A 21,248-nucleotide genomic window follows, 5' to 3' on the forward strand; every position below is an offset into this window, starting at 1 on the left:
AAAGGTCCTGCCACCAGTGCTGCCTCATCTCTAACTGGCAGAGTGATGTCAATACACACTTCAGATAAGGAGTTGAATAGAAACACTTGCAAAGAGTTAGGTTTTTAAGGGAAGGTGCAGGGATGTAGGGAATCATGTTCATTATTGTGCATTAATATGCAGAGAAAGCTGCACTGATTGAATAAAATGAATCCAATAAAGCAGTTTACAATTTCTTGTCTCAACAAATGTCTTAGACCACTCTCAAAAACATTGGAGTTGCAAATGTGGGAGTAAGTGCAAATGTGCCAGTTTTATGAGGAATCATCCTTGTTTAGTTAAATATCAGACAGTACAATGGTACTCAAGATTACTTATGGGAACAAAAAGCATCAGAGGAATATTGAGCACAAGCTCAAATTTGTAACAAGTAAAGAAATCAGGGTAATATAACTAAAACACAGTTTTAAACAGATGTTCATTTACAGCTTCGTGTAAATGAACATATTATAAACACATATATGGTATGTCTCAGGCGTCACTCAATTCCAAATAAATTCTATGAAGTGAAACCATTCACAGAACATTCCTTTATTAAATATTACTTTGATATACAGAATTAAACTGTAGGAACAGAAATACCTGGAAAAACTCAGCAGGTCAGGCAGCATCGGCAGAGAAGAGCACAGTTGACGTTTCGAGTCCTCATGACCCTTCAACAGAACTAAGTAAAAATAGGAAAGGGGTGAAATATAAGCAGGTTTAAGCTGGGGGGGGTTTAAACCTTAAACCAGCTTATATTTCACCCCTTTCCTATTTTTACTTAGTTCTGTTGAAGGGTCATGAGGACTCGAAACGTCAACTGTGCTCTTCTCCGCCGATGCTGCCAGACCTGCTGAGTTTTTCCAGGTATTTCTGTTGCTGTTTTTGTTTTGGATTTCCAGCATCCGCAGTTCTTTAAACCATTTACCATTAAACTGTAGGAGTTCCATCACACACATACACACTACATATTCCCTAATGGATTGTGAAAAAGTATTAATTTCAATATATTTGATAAAAACTATTGGGAACAGATTAAATACTTGTTCTCTCAACAAACCACTCAATTCATTTTGTAGAAATATATTGAATTGTGAGCTGGATTTAGAACATCATGAGATTGGTTAGTTTTATTGTACTGATACTGTGTTGTTGCAAATGGTAACCCTGTCAATGTCCTTATTTGAAAACTTACTCTAACTATTTACGTTCCATCTTCTGGTCTTACCTGTCACACTCACACAGACAGGCAGAGGCCAACTCATTACATGGTTCAATTGCCTAATTTGACTTATAATGAGGGATAGTCACTTGACTGTGTGACGTGGGCTGCAGCAGTTCAAGAAGGGAGCATACCACCACCTTTTCAAGGCAATTAGGGATGGGCAATAAATGCTGGCCTAGCCAGCAATGCCCACATCCCATGAACGAATATTTTTTAAAATGTTATAAAACAAGCTATGAAAATTAAATTTAGGAAGACTCTAAAGAACAGTCATAATTCCAATGACTACTCACTAATTAAGCATCCGCAACCCTCTGGGGTAGAGAGTTCCAAAGATGCACGGCACTCTCAGCGAAGGGACTCTTTTTTTAAAAAAAGGTGAGAGGCCGGTAAATGTTGGAATGCAAAAAAATAATGGGCCCTTGCACACAAAATACAGAATGACTTGCAGATACAGCAAGTGATTAAGATGGTAAATGGAATGTCAGTCTTTATTCTGAGGGAATTAACTGTAAGAGTAAAGGGGTTTTGCTGCAGTTAGTAGGTCTTTGGTGAGACGCCACCTGGAGCACTGTACAGATTTGGTCTCCTAAGCCAAGGAAGGATCTCCTTACCTTCGAGGCGGTACAATGAAGTTTAGACTGATTCCTGGGACAAAGGCGGCTGTCCTACAGGAAGAGGTTGAATAAAATGGTCTGGAGTTCAGAAGAATTAGAGCTGATTTCATGGAGACATAAAAAACTCTTAGAGGGCTTTACAGGATAAAATGTTGAGGTTGTTTTCCTTGGCTGGAAAGTCTAGAATTGGTTGGGGTGGGGGTGGGTTGGCGGGGAGTCATAGTTTCAGAATAAGGAGTCACTCACTGAGGACCGGTGAGGAGAGATCCCTTCACTCAGAGTTGTGAACCTTTGGAATTCTCTACCCTAGAGAATTGTGGATACTCAGTCATAGAGAATATTCAAGACAGAGATTGACAGATTTTTGGGCTCTAACAGAACCAAGGGGATAAGGTGAGAAAGTGGAGTTGATATGGAAGTTCAGCCATAATCATACTGAATGGCAAAGCAGGTTTAAGAGGCAGTATGGTCTACTCCTGCTTCTATTTCTCATACTCTTCTGAAAACTGGATTTTTATTGTTCCCTTTCTGGTAGTGGGTAAGAATCAATCTCATTATGATTTATTGGAGATTTAGCAAAGGAGCTGTCACCCATTTAGACAGCCTTCATACCAATTTGTACACCACATTATCTGGGTGAGCAATGGCCCCTGGTATTTTCATACCGTATAAAAATATTTTATTCTCTGTGAAAAATACATTAATATCCAGACCTGCTAAACTGGTAACTTTGAACAACAGAGTTAATTATAACATGAAAAATTTCAATTCACTTACAACAATGGGAGGAACAAGCCACAAGTCATGTCAGCCAAGATACTTTTGTATGAAAGACTTTGGATAATGGAAAATCTTGGTACTTATTCAGGAAAACTGACATGGAAGAGATTAACTAGAATGGTGCCAGGTATGAGGAACTTCAGTTATGTACAGAGTGGGGAGAATGTGGAACTTGCTACCACATGGAGTGGTTGTGGCTAATAGCACAGATGAATTTAAGGGGAAGCTAGATAACACAGGAAGGAAATAGAACAGAAGGTAATGCTGTTAGGGTGCTATGAAGTAGGGTGGGAAAAGGTTTTGTGGACCATAAATACTGGAATAGACCACTAGGCCCAAATGGACTGTTTAGTGCTGTAACACTCAATGTAATATGAACTAAACCATGTGAAGTAGTAAGCTACCTTGATTCATTCGTTGTAGGTTCGAAGGGGAACAATTGGTAAGTGCTTTCCACAAATAGAGCACTTCAATGGCAGCGAGTACACATAACTCTTTGGTGGGCTTCTCCTTCTGGAATCTTTCAGCCTGTACAGAAATTAACAAACACGACATCAAAAAGAAACGTTAATTTAGTTTCACCATATTTACAATAGGCAACATATCCATACAAGAACAGAAAATGCTGGAAATACTCAACAGGTCTGGCAGCTTCTGTGGAGAGAGAAACAGAGTTAACATTTCAGGTTGACCTTTCAAAAAAATCATCATCCCATATGTTAACTCTGTTTCTCTCCACAGGTGCTGCCAGATGCTGAGCATTTTCAACATTTATTGTTTTTATTTCAAATTGGTTTTTGTAGTACCACGCATGTCCTCCACAAACAGATTTTCTCACCCAGAAGCAGGGTTTGCCCCGTGTGGAAATGAAGGCACGTGGGTCCCTCATATGGAAGACCCGTCCCCATTCCTGTAGCCAGCTATTTTGAGGGTGAGGGGGGTGAGGTGGTGGGAGGTGAGGGTGGTGGAGAATGACAGGTGTGGTGAGGGGATGGGGGGGGAGAAGAGGGATTGAACGGAGTTAAGAGAGGGAGAGGGTGGGAGAGGGGAAGTGAGGGGGATGAAGGTGAGGTGAGGCCTCACGCTCATTCACAGAACTGGATCGATGTTCCAGTAAATGGAGCTGCGCCACTAGCCTTGTGCCTTGGCTTATGCCCGCCTCCAGCCTGCTTCAGGAGGCCACGGCCCCAACTTTAGCCCGCAACCCAACTCAAAGGGGGAAAAATACGGTGAGCGGGAACCTCCCTTTGTAGGTAGAATCGCGATGTAGGGAAATGGCCCGATGCACGATTTACACCTCAAATGGGAAAATCCGGCCTTTATATACATAAAAACTGCCTTTCTTGTTACATGGGGTAAAAATCTTAAGTGTATCTGCGAACAACAACACATCCAAAAAGCAATTATTTTTCTATTTAAATAGGCACTAGAATACTTTCAAACATCAGTATTTCTGTGCACAGGCACCATTTTCATTTAGTTTTAACGCATGAACAGCCAAAAAGATTGAAAGGAATATATTTTAAAGAGAGTGTATTCTTTATTCAAAAGTGAGAGTCAAACTAGGCTATGACTTTATCTGATGTGGATGATATGGGAATTCATCATTTGTTTTCCTTGCATGAATGCAGTGTTTACACTTCCCCAAAAATGTAATCCTGATAATACACATGAATTTACAGCATAACTGTAATTCAAAGTCACTTATTTCAAAGGATCGGTTTTAAACACCAAATTCACACTTTGCAGTATTTACACTTTTCCAAGCATCAAAACGATTTCACATCATCATCATTATGAGGAGACCGCATCCAATGGCAAGCATGTCCTGTGGCACCACCTTACTTGCCAAAGAAATAATTACAATGAGACAAAGGTTTGATATAGTAATATCTAAAATAGATGTATAAATTTGTATAATATGGTCAAGATAGTGAAGCTATTTAATAGTGAATAATAGTGAACAGTTTGATATAAGGAAGGAAACTGTTTCCATTGGCAGCAGGGGAGAGAGTGGTCAGCAACCAGAGGATTTAAGATAAGAGAAGGATCAGGGTGGGGTGGTGGGGGGAGGGGGGAGTAGAATGAGAACTTCTTTTAAAATACGCTGAGTTGACTTTATCTGCAATTGCGCTGCTGGAAAGGGAGGTTGAAGCAAATTTAATAATAGCTTTCAAAAGGCGAATTGGATGAATACCTTAAGGCGGGCTCCTCAGGATAGTGTCCTAGACCCAACCATCTTCAGCTGCTTCATCAATGTCCTTCCTTCCATCATAAGGTCAGAAGTGGGGATGTTCGCTGATGATTGCACAATGCTCAGCACCATTTGTGACCCCTCAGATACTGAAGCAGTCCATGTCCAAATGCAGCAAGACCTGGACAATATCCAGGCTTGGGCTGACAACTGACAAGTAACATTCGTGCCACACAAGTGCCGGACAATGACCATTTCCAACAAGTGACAATCTAACTATCACCCCTTGACATTCAATGGCATTACCATTGCTGAATCCCCCACAATCAATGGTTTACCATTAACCAGAAACTGAACTGGACTAGCCATATAAATACTGTGGCTACAAAAGCAAGTCAGAGGCTAGGAATCCTGCGGTGAGTAACTCACCTCCTGACTCGCCAAAAGATGTCCATCATCTACAAGGCACAAGTGAGGAATGTAATGGAACACTCTCCACTTGCCTGGATGAGTGCAACTCCAACAACACTCAAGAAGCCTGACACCATCCAAGACAAAGCAGCCCCACTTGATTGGTGCCCCATCCACAAACATTCACTCCCTCCACCACCGACACACAGTGGCAGCAGTGTATAATCTATAAGATGCATTGCAGAAACTCACCAAGGCTCCTTAGACAGCATCTTCCAAACCTACAACCACTACCATCTAGAAGGACAAGGACAGCAGATGCATGGGAATACCAACACCTGGAAGTTCCCCTCCAAGCTACTCACTCACCTTGCAATAAAGGCTAGCATTCCATTTGCCTTCCTAATTATTTGCTGTACCTGCATGTTGGCCTTGTGATTCATGTACGAGGACACCCAGATTCCTCTGCACTGCAGCATTCTACAGTCTCTCTCCATTTAAATAATATTATGCTTTTCTATTCTTCCCACCAAAGTGGACAACCTCACATTTTCCCACATTCTCCTCCATCAGTCAAAATTTTGCCCACTCATTTAACCTACCTATATCTCTTTGCAGACTCTTTAAATCATCCACACAAAGGTAGGCAGAAAATCAAGTTGTATCATCAACCAATTTGGCTACAATACACTCACTTAGTCCCTTCATCCAAATAGATTAAAAATAGTTGAGGCCCCAGCACTGATCCCTGTGGCAGTCCACTTGTTACAGTCTGCCAACCTGAAAATGACCCATTTATCCTGACTACCCTTTTCCAGTTAGTCGATCATCTATCCATGTGTTAAGATCCAGTTAGGGGTCAGTAACTTTTTCATTAAAGGAGACAAAGTTTGAAATCCCAGTTACCCACTAGGCGAATAAAGCCACAAGATACCACAGCTTTAAACAAACAAAATAAATTTTACTACAAAGTCAGAAAACAATTTACAATATAGTGAAAATAGGAGTAGGCCACTTGACCCCTCGAGCCTGTTCCACCATTCAATGAGATCATGACTGATCTTCTACCTCAACGCTATTTTCCCCACACTATCCCCATATCCCTTGATGTCTTTACTATCTAGAAATCTATCGATTTCTGTCTTGAACATACTCAATGACTGTGCTTCCACAGCCCTCTGGGGTAGAGAATTGCAAAGGTTCATCACCCTCTGAGTGAAGAAATTCCTCCTCATCTCAATCTTAAATGGCTGAGACGGTGTCCCCTGGTTCTAGGCACCTAAGCCAGGGTAAACATCCTTCCTCTATCTACCTCATGAAACCCTGCAAGAATTTTGTATGTTTTAATGAGATTGCCTCTCATTCTTCTAAACCCTAGAGAATATAGGTCCAGTCTCTTCAACCTCACCATTGGACAACCCCGTCATCCCAGGAATCAGTCTGATGAACCTTTGTTGAGCTCTTTCTATGGCAAGTATATCCTTCCTTAGGAAGGAGACCAAAATTATATGCAATACCCCAGGTGTGGTCTCACCAAGGCTCTATACTATTGCAGCAAGACATCTTTACTACTGTACTCAAATCCTCTTCCAATAAAGGCCAACATACCATTTGCCTTCCTAATTGCTAGCTTCCAGTGACTCATGAACAAGGCACTCAGGTTCCTTAGGCATAAATCTGAACAAAGGAAATTATGACGGTATGAGGGGCAAATGGGCTGAGGTGGATTGGGAAAATACATTAAAAGCTATGACGGTACATAGGTAATGGACAGCCTCTAAAGAATTATTGCATAGTTTGCAGCAATTATACAGTCCTTCAAGGCACAAAAACCCAACAAGAAAAGTCAATCAACCGTGGCTAACAAAAGAAGTTTAGGATTGTATAAGATTAAAAGAAAAGGCCAATAAAGTTGCCAGAAGTAGTAGTAAACTTGAGGATTGGGAGCATTTTAGAATACAGAATACAGCAGAGGGCTAAGAAACTGATAAAGAAAGGGAGAACAGAATATGAACCTAAACTAGCAGAAAACATAAAAACGGACTGTAAAAGCTTCTGTAGGCATGTAAGAAGGAAACGTTTGGCTGATAAATGTAAGCCCATTACAGGCAGAGTCAGGAAAATTTATAATAGGGAATAGAGAAATAGCAGAGAAGCTAAATGACTATTGTGTGTGTCTGTCTTCGCTAAGGGAGATACAAGAAACCTCCCAGGATTAGAGATTCAAGGGACTAGGGAGGATAAGGAATAGAAGGAAATTTGTATTCCAGTAAGGCGGCTGTACTGGAGAAATTAAATGGGACTGAAGGTTGATAAGTCCTCGAGACCTGATATTCTACATTCCAGAGTGTTGAAAGAGGTAGCGATGGAGATAGTGGATGCATTGGTGATTGCAAGAAGATTTGAGTACAGGAGTAAGAAAGTCTTGCTTCAATTGTATAGAACCTTGGTTAGACCACATTTCCAGTACTGTGTGCAGTTTCGGTCCCCTTATCTTAGGAAGGATATTATTAGGGGGAGTGCAATGAAGGTTTACCAGACTTGTTCGTCAGACGGCAGGCTGCTCTATGAACAGAGATTGGGGAAATCTTTGGAATTCTCTACCCCAGAGGGCTGTGGAAACTCTAAAACCAATTAAGTAAAGGGATATGGGGATAGTGTGGGAAAACAGCATTAAAGTGGATGATCAGCCATGAGCCTGGGTGTCTTGTTCATTGAGCAGGCTCGATGGGCTGAATGGCCTACTCCTGTCTCTATGTTCCCAATCTCTCATTATTTAAACAATACTCTATTTCTGTCCTTATCAAAGTGGATAACTTCACATTTTTCCACATTATATTCCATCTTGTCATGTTCTTGCCCACCTCAGTCTGCTTAAATCCCCCTGAAGCCTCTTTGGACCCTCCTCATAATTCAAATTCCTATCTAGTTTTGTGTCATCAGCAAACTTAGAAATATTACATAATTGGCCCCCACATCCAAATCATTTATATAGATGAACAGCTGTGGCCCCAGCACTGATCCTTATAGTACCCCACTAGTAACAGCCCAGCCTATTCCTACTGTTTTCTGTCTGTTGACCAATTCTCAATCCATGACAGTAGGCTACCCCAATCCTATGGGCTGAACTTTCCGCCCGATCGGAGGCATGCCGCCATTTTACGTCAGCGGGCCAATTAAGGCCCGCCTAGCGTGACATCTGCACAGAAGCGCGATGCGCTCCCTGTGCGGGCGGGGGGGGGGGGGAATCCCAAAATCGAGAGTGTGCTCTTTTGCACATGCGCACGAAAGAATGCACTCATCTCCCTGAGGCTAAGTGCTGCCTCAGGGAGATCAGCTCTACATGTAAAAAAGACAAAAATAGAAAAGTAAAATTTCCCTTACATGTCCCCTCATGTGACAATGTCACATGAGTTGGGACATGTCCATAATTTTTACGAAATCTTCATTAAAATTTTTTAAAGCCGATATGAAACCTCATCCCGCCGGTGGATGAGATTTCATGTTTTTTCTAGTTCCCGCCGGGGCTCCTGGCCTGCCTGCCAACCTTAAGGTTGGACGGGAAGGTCCTTTAATTACTTAATTGACCCTGTCAATGGCCTCAATTGGCCATTGATAGGTCGGTGGGTGCACAGCTGATTTGGCTGCGCTCCCGCCTTCCTGAAAATTTAAATGGGGCGCGGTAACGTCAGGAGTTCCCCCTGACCTCACCGCGCATCATTTTACCCATCGGTGAGCGGGCCCCGCCCCCGCTCGCTGACTCATAAAATTCTGCCCTATGTGCTCTAATTTTGTTTACTAACTTCTTGTGTAGTACCTTATTGAAAGCCTTCTGAAATTCCAAGTACGCCATATCCACTTATCTCACCCTTTCTTTCAATTCCTCATTCCTGCTAGTCCCTTGGTTCTTTATCGATGTATATCTGGGAGGATTTTTGTATCTTCCTCCATGAGGACAGACAAAATATTTATTTAGTTCCTCTGCCATTTCCTTATTCCCCATTATAAATTCTCCTATCTCTGCCTGTAATGGGCCCACATTTGTCTTTGCTAATCTTTTCCTTTTTATATACCTATAAAAGCTTTTACAGTCTGTTTTTATGTTTCTTGCTAGCTTACTCCCATATTCTGTTTTGTCTTCATCAGTTTCTTGATACTCCATTACTGAATTCTAAATAAAGCTCCCAATCCTCAGGTTTGCTCCTCTTTTTGGCAACTTTATAAGCCTCTTCCTTTGATTTAATACAATCTTTAATTTCTCTTGTTAGCCAAGGTTGGATCATTTTCCTGTTGGGTTTTAATGCCTCACATCTATCTTATGCTCCAACGTTCAGAATTAACATGAGGTAAATATGAATCGACAGGCAAAGTGTGGTCAAACACACCACACTGCACATGAAATGGAACATTCGACCAAGACAGATCCCACAGATTTCTCAGCATACCACCCAGACATTAGCGACCAGTGAGAGTCACAAAATCTTGCTAAAACTGTTTCCCTCATGCGGGACTTAACTCATACACTTTCGCAGATCTAACCTCTGAATTCCCTCAAAAGTCGCTCTGACTTGGACTGCACAATGGCTGCTCACCTCCCGGAGGTTCAATTGCTTCTCCTCACAACGCGTTCCATGGGATTTGCAAAGTTACATTTCAGGCTCTAATCACCAGCACAATTTCAACTCTTTCGCAGGCCGGTAGCTCCACTAAGCTGGCATTGCCCCGGGTTCCTCCGAACTCCAGTCTCCAGATGCACCAAGCTTTAAATTGCTCCTAGGGCTGGTCTGAGCCCTGTCATCTATGGAGCCAGTGATCTTCCACCACCTTCTCAGTTCTCCAAGACCTCTCTGATCCCCAACTGCACCAAACAGCTCCCAGGACTTCTCACTGAGCTGAAAACCACACGAGGTCCAAACTGCAACCCTCAGCTGCACTGAATAGCTCCCAGGGCTTCTTCGAGCCCTTACTGTCTGGAGCCTGCTAACAGCAGCACCTTTTTGGTATCCAGTTTCTTCCCCTTCTGTAGAACACAGATAAATTGAAACTAGAGAACCTTCTTAAGTTCCACCCCTCTCCATGATGACATAGCCTTTCAGGGTTCACTGACTACTTTCAAACTAATTTAGCTCTAACTCCCAAAACAAAACATCTCTCTGGACTGCACTTCCTTGCAAGAAATGTTGACATCAGATCTCTTGCTCTCCAGCAAATTAAGCCCACCTGATGTTTTATAGCTCCATCTCTTCTATTTGGACTCTATTAAACAAACATGGGTAACCTTTTGAACTGCGATTTTCTTTTAAGTGTTTTGGCAATCTCTAGAGCCCAGCACTTTTGTTACCTTAGCTTCAAAACAATCATCCAAAAGACCATAAGACGTAGGAGCAGAATTAGGCCATTTGGCCCATTGAGTTTACTCTGCCATTCAATGAGATCATGGCTGATCTGATAATCCTCAACTTCACTTTCCTGCCTTTTTCCATAACCCTTGATTTCCTTACTAAGTAAAAATCAGTCTTGAATAAACTTAACAACACAGCCTCTACAGCCCTCTGCGGTAAAGAATGCCACAGATTCACTACCTCCAGAGAAGAAATTCCTCTTTATCTCTGTCTTAAATGGGCGCCCCCTTACTCTGCGATTATGCCCTCTGGTCCTAGACTCTCCCACAAGGGGGGAACAACCTCTCAGCATCTACCCTGTCAAGCCCCCTAGGAATCTTATATGTTTCAATAAGGTCGCCTCTCATTCTTCTAAACTCCAATGAGTACAGGCCCAACCTACTCAATCTCTCCTCATAAGAAAATCCCTCCATACTCAAGATTAACCTAGTGAATCTTCTCTGGACTGCCTCCAATGCCAGTAAATCTTTGCTTAGGTAAGGGGACCAAAACTGTTCACAGTATTCAAGATGTGGTCATCAGCAGTGCTATCAAGAGGCACTTGCTTGGCAATAACCTGCTCAGTGACGCTCAGTTTGGGTTCCACAAGGGCCACTCAGCCTCTGACCTGGTGAGTGCATAGAAATGAGCAAACATCACCACAGCTTTGAAAATTTCAGCTGGAATACCATTGGGGTCTCAGGCTTTGTTCTTTCTATCATCCGTTTGATTGCCTGTTGCAGCTTCCCGTCAAAGGTGGTTCACCCATGGATTCATGATTGATGAGCTGTTGAAAATGTTCTTTCCTGTGCTGACTGATGGCATTCACATCTTTAAGCTGAGAGAATCAACCCTGTGAGCAAAGGGGATTTTGTCCATTTGACCTCGACCTATAGACGGCCCTGGTGGCTTCAAAAAAATCTTCACATCGTGATGGTCAGCCTATTGTTGGATCTCTCAGGCTCTTCCCATGTCATGTGTTATCTTTTGGCTTTGTCTTTGGGTGTCAGCCTTGATCTGTTAGAATGCTGCCTTCTTGGCTTGTGACGTTGGGTTGTTCAACCAGACAATGAAGGCTGGGTGTTTTTGATTTAGGAGTTCATCTATTTCACCATCTTTTTCATCAAACCAGTCCTGGTGGCGACGATACTCAAACTCAACGGTCTGGGCACAGGAGGTTTGGTACAGCTGACATTTTTTTTTATTAATTCACGGGATGTGGGCTTCACTGGCAGGCCAGCATTTATTGCCCATACCTAATTGCCCTTGAGAAGGTGGTGAGCTGCCTTCTTGGACCACTGCAGTCCATGTGGTATAGGTATATCCACAGTGCTGTTTGGAAGGGAGTTCAAGGATTTTGACCCAGCGACAGTGAAGGAACGGCAATATACTTCCAAGTCAGGATGGTGAGTGACATGGAGGGGAATTTCCAGGTGGTGGTGTTCCCATCTGTCTGCTGCCCTTGTCCTTCTAGATGGTAGTGGTCGTGGGTTTGGAAGGTGCTGTCGAAGGAGCCTTGGTGAATTCCTGCAGTTCATCTTGTAAATGATGCACACTGCTGCTACTGTGCACTGGTGGTGGAGACTTGAATGTTTGTGGATATGGTGCCAATAAAAAGGATTGCTTTGTCCTGGACAGTGTCCAGCTTCTTCAGTGGTGTGGGAGCTGCATTCATCCAGGCAAGTGGGGAGTATTCCATCACATTCCTGACTTGTGCCTTGCAGATGGTGGACAGGCTTTGGGGAATCAGGAGGTGGGTTACTCGTCACATGATTCCTAGCCTCTAACCTGCTCTTGTAGCCATAGTATTTATGTGGCTAGTCCAGTTCAGTTTCTGGCCAATGGTAACCCCCAGGATGTTGATAGTGGGGGATTCAGTGCTGGTAATGCCATTGATTATCAAGGGGCGATGGCTGGATTCTCTCTAGTTGGACATGGTCATTGCCTGACCCTTATTTGGCGCGAAGGTTACTTGCCACTTGTCAGTCCAAACCTGGATATTGTCTAGGTCTTGATGCATTTAGACATGGACTGCTTCATTATCTGAGTCGTCGCGATGGTGCTGAACATTGTGCAATCATCAGCGAACATCCCCACTTCTGACCTTATGATGGAAGGAAGGTCATTGATGAAGCAGCTGGTAGATGGTTGGGCCGAGGATACTACCCTGAGGAACTCTTGCAGTGATGTCCTGGAGCTGAGATGGCTGACCTCCAACAACCACAACCGTCTTCCTTTGTGCTAGCTATGACTCCAACCAGTGGAGAGTTTTCCCCCTGATTCCCATTGCCTCCAGGTTTGCTACGGCTCTTTGATGCCACACTCGGTCAAATGCTACCTTGATGTCAAGGGCAGTCAATCTCACCTCACCTCTGGAGTTCAACTCTTTTGTCCATGTTTGAACCAAGGTTGTAATGAGGTCAGGAGCCAAGTGGATCTGGCGCAACCCAAACTGAGCGTTAGCGAACAGGTTATTGCTAAGCAAGTGTCGCTTGATTGTATTGTTAATGACCCCTTCCATTACTTTACTGATGATGGAGAGTAGACTGGGTTGTAATTGTCCTGCTTTTTGTGTACAGGACAGAGCTAGGCAATTTTCCACACAGCCTGCTAGATGCCAGTGTCGTAGCTGTACTGGAACAGCTTGGCTAGGGGCGCGGCATGTTTTGGAGCACGAGTCTTCAGTACTATTGCCAGAATATTGTCAGAACCCATAGCCTTTGCAGTATCGAGTGCTTTCAGCCATTTCTTGATATCACATGGAGTGAATCGAATTCCGGAGGAGGCCGAGATGGATCATCCACTCGGCACTTCTGGCCGAAGATTATAGCAAATGCTTTAGCCTTATCTTTTGCACTGATGTGCTGGGCTCCTCCATCATTGAGGATGGGGATAATTGTGGAGGTTCCTCCTCCAGTGAGTTGTTTAATTGTCCACCACCATTCACGACTGGATGTGGCAGGACTGCAGAGCTTAAATCTGATCCGTTGGTTGTGGGATCATTTAGTGTCTATCACCTGCTGCTTATGCTGCTTGGCATGCAAGTAGCCCTGTGTTATAGCTTCAGCAGGTTGACTCCTCATTTTAAGGTATGCCTGGTGCTGCTCCTGGCATGCCCTTCTACACTCTTCATTGAATGAGGGTTGATCCTCTGGCTTGATGTTAGACAGGGGGGCATGCCAAGCCATGAGGTTACAGATTGTGTTCGAGTACAATTCTGCTGCTTCTGATAGCCCACAGCGCCTCATGGATGTCCAGTCTTGAATTGTTAGATCTGTTCGAAATCTATCTCATTTAGCACAGTGGTAGTGCCACACAACACAATGGAGCGTATCCTCAAAGTGAAGGCATGACTTTGTCTCCACAATGACTGTGTGGTGGTCAGTCCTACTGATACTTTCATGGACAGACGCATCTGTGGCAGGCAGATTGGTGAGAATGAGGTCAAGTATGTTTTTTCCTCTTGTTGGACCCCTCACCATCTGCCGCAGATCCAGTCTAGCAGCTATTTCATTTAGGACTCGGCCAGCTGGGTCTGTAATGCTGTTATTGAGCACTATTGGTGATGGACATTGAAGTCTCCCACCCAGAGTGCATTCTGCACCCTTGCCATCCTCAGTTCTTCCTCCGAGTGGTGCTCAACATGGAGGAGCATTGATTCATCAGCTGAGGGAGGGCGGCACGTGGTAATCAGCAGGAGGTTTCCTTGCCCATGGTTGGCCTGACGTCATGAGACTTCACGGGGTCTAGAGTCGATGTTGAGGTCTCCCAGGGCAACTCCCTCCCGACTGTATACTACAGTGCCGCCACCTCTGCTGTCCCGCTGATGGGACAGGACATACCCAGGGATGGTGATGGTGGTGTCTGGGGCATTATCCAATTTTGGCACAAGCCCGCAGATGTTAGTAAGGAGGGCTTTGCAGGGTCGACAGGGTTGTGATCGTCGTTGTCGTTTCCGGTACCTAGGTCAATGCCAGGTAGTCCGTCCAGTTTCATTCCTTTTTTGAGACTTTGTAGTGGTTTGTTACAACTGAGTGGCTTGTCGAGTCAATCACATTGCTGAGAGTCTGGAGTCACATGTAGGCCAGACCAGGTAAGGATGACAGATTACCTTCCCTAAAGGACAAGAGTGAACCAGATGGGTTTTTACAACAATCGATAATGGTTCCATGTCATCATTAGACTTTTAATTCCAGATTTTTATTGAAATTGATTTCCACCATCTGCCGTGGCTGGATTTGAACCCAGGTCCCCAGAGCATTACCCTGGGTCTCTGAATTATTGATCCAGTGACCACTACACCATCACCTCCCCATGATCCCACTGTTCTAAAATTGAGTTGCACATGTTAAAATTTTCCAGATTAGTCATGAGCTGCACTTGGAATTCCTCTCCTCTGTCCAACTGCTTTCAGACGGAGATGTTGATCGCACCTTTGGACTTTTCGGTCTTGCGATTTCTTGGTGCTAGGTGTTCACCAGCAAGCACCGGTCCCCCACATGGATAGAGTGATACAGATATCACTTTGACTCGACCAATGACATAATCCAGGAGGTGCCAGTGCTTTAGGCCATAAGACCATCAGACATAGGAGCAGAAATTAGGCCATTCGGCCCATCAAGTCTGCTCCACCATTCAATCATGGCTGATAAGTTTCTCAACCCCATTCTCCCGCCTTCTCCCCGTAACCTTTGATCCCCTTACCAATCAAGAGCCTATCTATCTCGGTCTTAAATACACTCAATGACCTGGCCTCCACAGCCTTCTGTGGCAATGAATTCCATACATTCACCACTCTCTGGCTAAAGAAGTTTCTCCTCATCTCTGTTCTAAAAGGTCTTCCCTTTACTCTGAGGCTGTGCCCTCGGGTCCTAGTCTCTCCTACTAATGGAAACATCTTCCCCACGTCCACTCTATCCAGGCCTTTCAGTATTCTGTAAGTTTCAATCAGATCCCCCCTCATCCTTCTAAACTCCATCGAGTATAGACCCAGAGTCCTCAAACGTTCCTCATATGTTAAGCTTTTCATTCCTGGGATCGTTCTTGTGAACCTCCTCTGGACCCTCTCCAGGGCCAGCACATCCTTCCTGAGATATGAGGCCCAAAATTGCTCACAATATTCTAAATGTGGTCTGACCAGAGCCTTATAAAGCCTCAGCAGCACATCCACTGCTTTTATATTCTAGTCCTCTCGAAATAAATGCCAACATTGCATTTGCCTTCCTAACCACCGACCCAACCTGCAAGTTAACCTTAAGAGAATCCTGGACTAGGACTCCCAAGTCCTTTTGCACTCCAGATTTCTGAATTCTCTCCCCATTTAGAAAATAGTCTATGCCTCTATTCTTCCTACCGAAGCGCATGACCTCACACTTCCCCATGTTGTATTCCATCTGCCACTTCTTTGCCCATTCTCCTAACCTGTCCAAATCCTTCTGCAGCCTCCCCACCTCCTCAATACTACCTGTCCCTCCACCTATCTTTGTATCATCTGCAAACTTAGCCAGAATGCCCTCAGTTCCTTCATCTAGATCATTAATGTATAAAGTGAAAAGTTGTGGTCCCAACACTGACCCCTGCGGAACTCCACTAGTCACCGGCCGCCATCCTGAGAAGGACCCCCTTATCCCCACTCTCTGCCTCCTGCCAGACAGCCAATCTTCTATCCATGCTAGTACCTTGCCTCTAACACCATGGGCTCTTATCTTACTGAGCAGCCTCCTGTGCGGCACCTTGTCAAAGGCCTTCTGGAAGTCCAAGTAGATAACATCCATTGGCTCTCCTTTGTCTAACCTACTCGTTACCTCCTCAAAGAATTCTAACAGATTTGTCAGGTATGACCTCCTCTTGATGAAACCATTCTGACTTTGCCCTATTTTACCATGCACTTCCAAGTATTCTGAAATCTCATCCTTAATAATGGACTCTAAAATCTTACCAACGACCGAGGTCAGGCTAATCGGCCTGTAATTTCCCGTCTTTTGCTTCACTTCCTTCTTAAACAGGGGGGTTACATTAGCGATTTTCCAGTCCTCTGGGACCCTCCCTGACTCCAGTGATTCCTGAAAGATCACCACTAACGCCTCCACTATCTCTTCAGCTATCTCCTTCAGAACTCTGGGGTGTAATCCATCTGGTCCAGGTGATTTATCCACCTTTAGACCTTTCACTAGGGTACTTCCATTTGGCTTTGTATTTGTCCTTCTGGTGAAAACAGGTGTTTGTAATAACAAGGCCATGCTGAGCAAACATTGTCAGCAGGAGGACACAATTTCCATTGGCTTTTCCCACCCTGTTTTCTCCAGTGGTTCCTCTTCCAGACATTGGAGTCACGGCTAACCCTGGCATTCAAGCCCCCCAGAAGTATGATCTTTTCTTCTTTTGGTACAGCAGTGGGGACTTCAAAAGATTTTACTCCAACATCATGAACTCTCATTTTGTATAATAACCTTTTATGTGGCACCTTATGAAATGACTTTTGGAAATCCAATTACACTACATCTACTGGATTACTACAATTCAAGGAACAGACTTTTTAAATTCCGGAGTTTATTAAATGCCTAAGGAGTCAATAAAATGTTGACACAATCCATCTCTGAAAAGGTGTGTTAAAAAAACTATAAATGGTGAAAGTCTAAATAAAATGCCTGCAGGTACCTATTTGTTCAAGGTAACTCTTACGGTACGAGGGGGGTGTTGTCGATTAAAAGCATGTATTTGCCAAGGTCATAAAACTCTCAGGACAATTTTCAAAACTATTTATAATACAATTTTACTGCAACACTGGCCCAGTTGGATCTTTGTATTTACAAGGGAAACATTTAAAAAATAAACAAGTCACAAAAGTGAAGTTATGAAATCTAATGACTGCAAATTTTTAAAACATTTTTGAAAGACAAATCTACTAAAGACTGTGCATCTCAAATATTGCAACTGGAATTTCAAACTGGAAATAAAACTTGATATTACCAAATCCAATTCACCAGCTTGCAAGTTACAAACGTCCCCTTTTCATGTCAGCTTAGATCAGCTATTAGCATTCTCAGCTAAATCAGAAGATTGCAGATTTCAGCCACCACGGCAGATCTGAGTTTATAATCTATGTGCAGTGCAGTAATGAGGAAGTGCCATGTTGTCAGGGGTGCTGTTTTGCAGTGAGGCTTAACCCATTAAGTCTTATGAACCAATTTTTTTAAAAAACGTTTAAATTACATTGACTCAATTCCTTCCCCAATTTTGATTGCAGTTTTCATGCTTGGAGGTTATTTAAGGAAAAAGATTGGCTGGATTTGTTCAACCATTTCAATGTTGATGTTTTTTTCTCCCTTGCCGTCTTTCAAAGTTGAAATGCGGGAACAGAGACTGTGGAGTATCTGTCCATGTGGCATCAGTGTGCCTGCTGAAAATATCCCTTGATGGCATCATTGCTGCTGCAACTTTCCAAAGCCCCATCTATTGTATAACGTGGATATTCATTTCAAATCTTCACTCAAGTATTTTACAGAAGCATTTATTCATCTAACAATTTGTCAAATTAAAAAAAAAACTGAATTCTGTCAGCCTACCTTTCGGAAAGAAAATTGCTCAATTTGATTATTCTTCCTTCTGAAAAGCTTCTGGACTTCTATGAACACTTCTTGTGCCTTGTCAGTCTCACCTGTTGCTCCCTGGCATGCTGGATTACAAATAAAACAGGATTTTTGTAAGTCTATCAGCTCAAAATTTCAATATGCAACAATGCAGCAAATAAAGTAAAAGTGAAACAGGAGTGAAAAGGCAGTCATAAGAAATGGACCATACCCCAATTAACTTCTACGAATGTTTACTAAACAGTAATCTATCGTTCTGAGTGTGTTGATGCTGTTTCTCATTTGTTGCGAATATCCAATGGATATTCAAATAATCATTGGCTTTAGGAGTATAACTTTTGGCTTGGGAATTGAACATTTTAAATGTAAGGCAAATGAAAATGCCTGGGTTTGAGAAGCTGGTAAAATAATTGCTAATCAGAGGGTGGCCAATGTTTGTTTTATAAGGTCATAGTGGGAAGTATTGTAAACTAAACAATGGGCTACCCCCCCTAAACTTCTTAGTGGAGATGGGATGTTTACAGCTGCCTCAATAAGGGATTTAAATTATTTATATGGCTTCCCAGAACAAAGGGGTGGCTTGGAGATAAGTAGTTTAAATCGCTATCTGGGACATCTCAGATGTGCCACGTTGCCGTGTTGCTAGATTTCAGGGAGTTTTATTTTGGTTTTAGGTTTTACCTGCGTGATTTCTCTCAGAAACAGGCAGTTGGAGTCTGGGTCTGGAGCAGTTTTGGGGAGGCAGAGAAAGGATCTTTCAGGAGTAGTAGACCAGTAGCAGAGGGCTATCAGAAACTAAGGGCAGAATATTACGCTCAGTGTGTGGGCACGCAGCCGACACGCCCGAGTGTAAAATGGCGCACGATGACGTCAGGCATGCGTCCCGACGTCATCGCTCAGTCTTGTGACATTTCCTTCGACGAGCGCACACCGGAGTTGGTTGCACGCCCACCGATAATTAAAAGGCCTATTAAGACCATTAACAATCTAATTAAATTCAAATTTACGCTGCCCGTCCAACCTTACGGTTGGCAGGCAGGCGAAAAGGCCAAACAGCCATTACATTTTTTAGGAAACCTCATCCACGAGCGGATAAAAACTTTATTTTAGAATTAAAAACATGCCCCAGCTCATGTGACAGTCACATGAGGGGGCACGTTTTATTAAATTTTTATTCTCTTCATTATTTTTTCTTTTACACAGTGCTTCAATCATCCTGAGGCAGCTCTTTCTCATGCATGCGCGAACTGCGCACTTGGCCCGCTCGCCCATCTCCCCCCACCCGCACAGGCAGCGCTCAGCTCTGCTGCTTGCGTTCCACGCTGGGAGGGCCTGAATTGGCCGCCCCTGCTGAGCATCCCCGCCAAGGGAAAAATCCTGCCCAAAGAGTTATTTCTGATTTGAAGACAATAAGCAGGTTTACAGGGAGGCCCATGCTTGAGCTGGGGAGTCCACAATTGTGTGGTGCTAAAGGAACGTTGGAGGGTTCACCTAGCCAGATGCTAGCCGAAGGACCCCAAGAAATCACATACCTCAGAATAGCAGCAACACTGAGGGGAATCAAAGTGAATACCTGACAACTGTGGCATACCTTGGTTTGGTCCCAGGGGAAGTGAAGGAACACTCAAGATCCTGTAAAGTGTAGGGGAACTCTTGGGTGGAAAGAAAAGTAGAAAGAGAGGTTTTCGGTTGAGATTTTCAGGTTTAAAGAATAAGTGTTTACGAAACGGTGTTAAGTTAGTGGTGCTGTCTTGCACAGTAAAAGTTTGTGTTAAAATGTGAAATCTTGTGATGGAATTCTTTCAGTTAATAACTGGGAGTTTAAATTTCTTTTTTTAAAGTTACTCATCTCTACCAAGATAACATGCTCAGTAATGATATGCAACATCATGATTCTACGGCACAATTGGCAGGATTCCATTAGAGTTGTTTTTAAGTTAAAAAAATACTTTGAAATAGATGGCATTTAAAGTTCTGCTCCTAGGCAAAATTAACATCCTTGTTATCAAATCCCTCCTTGTCCTCTCAGCCCCTCCCTATATCTAAGACATTCTCCAGTCCTACAACCCGCGGAAATCTGGGCTGCTCCAGTCCTGCTGTGCATCTCCAATTACCATCGCTCTAACCCTGGTTGAAGTGCCTTCAGCTGCCTGGGTCCTCAGTCCTGCAATCTCCTCCCTAAAATTTTCTACCTCATGTTCCTCCATTAACATGCTCCTTAAAGCCTACTTATTTGACTAAACTTTCGGTCATGGGGAGGCAATGGCTTAGTGGTATCGTCGCTAGTAACCCAGGGACCCCGGGTAATGCTCTGGGGACCCGGATTCGAATCCTGCCAAGGCAGATGATGGAATTTGAATTCAATTTTAAAAAATCTGGAATTGAAAGTCTAATGTTGCCCATTGTTGTAAAAACCCATCTGGTTCACTAACATTGTAATAAATTGCTAAATCCGCTGTCCTCACCTGGTCTGGCCTACATGGGACTCCAGACACACAGCAATGTGGCTGACTATTAAGAAAAAAAATTGTAAGGCTATGGGGGAAAAGGACAAGCAGTGGAACAAACTGAGCTCTTGAAGAGAGATAGCAAAGGACAATGGTCTGAATGGCCTCCTGCTGAGTTGTATTATTCTCTACTATAATGCAATGCACAAGTAACTGCTGTGGAACTGGTAAAGTAACCTCTATGGATCCACTTGGACTTTTGGAGGTGTCACAGCAACAAAGAACACACTCCACTATCCATTTTGGAAGTGTTTGGAACCTGATGTTCCTAGGATCTTGGAACAAAATGTAAGCACGTGTTTGGAGAGGAATTTGGTACAATTAATATTTAACAACTATGGCCCTACAAGCATCTTAGTCCAGATTAATAAAGTGGATGAATAAGAGGAATGGCAATTTCTTGTCCCAAAGGAAATGAGGAGCTACCTTTGAATGGAAACCGGGATACATCCTAAGAAGCAGAGGTGATACAGCTGGTCCTTGAACTCATGATGCCACCTGATTCACATTGCAGAATTAATGG

At 43.4% G+C, this 21,248-nt stretch overlaps 1 protein-coding gene across 1 annotated transcript in view; it reads right to left on the bottom strand.

The window, feature by feature from the left end:
* The window catches only part of ttc39c (tetratricopeptide repeat domain 39C), a 116,340-nt gene that overhangs the window by 9,161 nt on the left and 85,931 nt on the right, over positions 1-21,248 (bottom strand). The window contains exons 9-10 of the mRNA XM_078541168.1: positions 18,195-18,304; positions 3,048-3,171 (exon numbers count right to left, since the gene is read on the bottom strand). Of these exons, the coding sequence (XP_078397294.1) occupies positions 3,048-3,171; positions 18,195-18,304 (234 nt within the window). The remainder of the gene's footprint in view (positions 1-3,047; positions 3,172-18,194; positions 18,305-21,248) is intronic.

The sequence above is a fragment of the Cetorhinus maximus genome, chromosome 4 (assembly GCF_964194155.1).
Source record: "Cetorhinus maximus chromosome 4, sCetMax3.hap1.1, whole genome shotgun sequence".
NCBI lineage: Eukaryota > Metazoa > Chordata > Chondrichthyes > Lamniformes > Cetorhinidae > Cetorhinus > Cetorhinus maximus.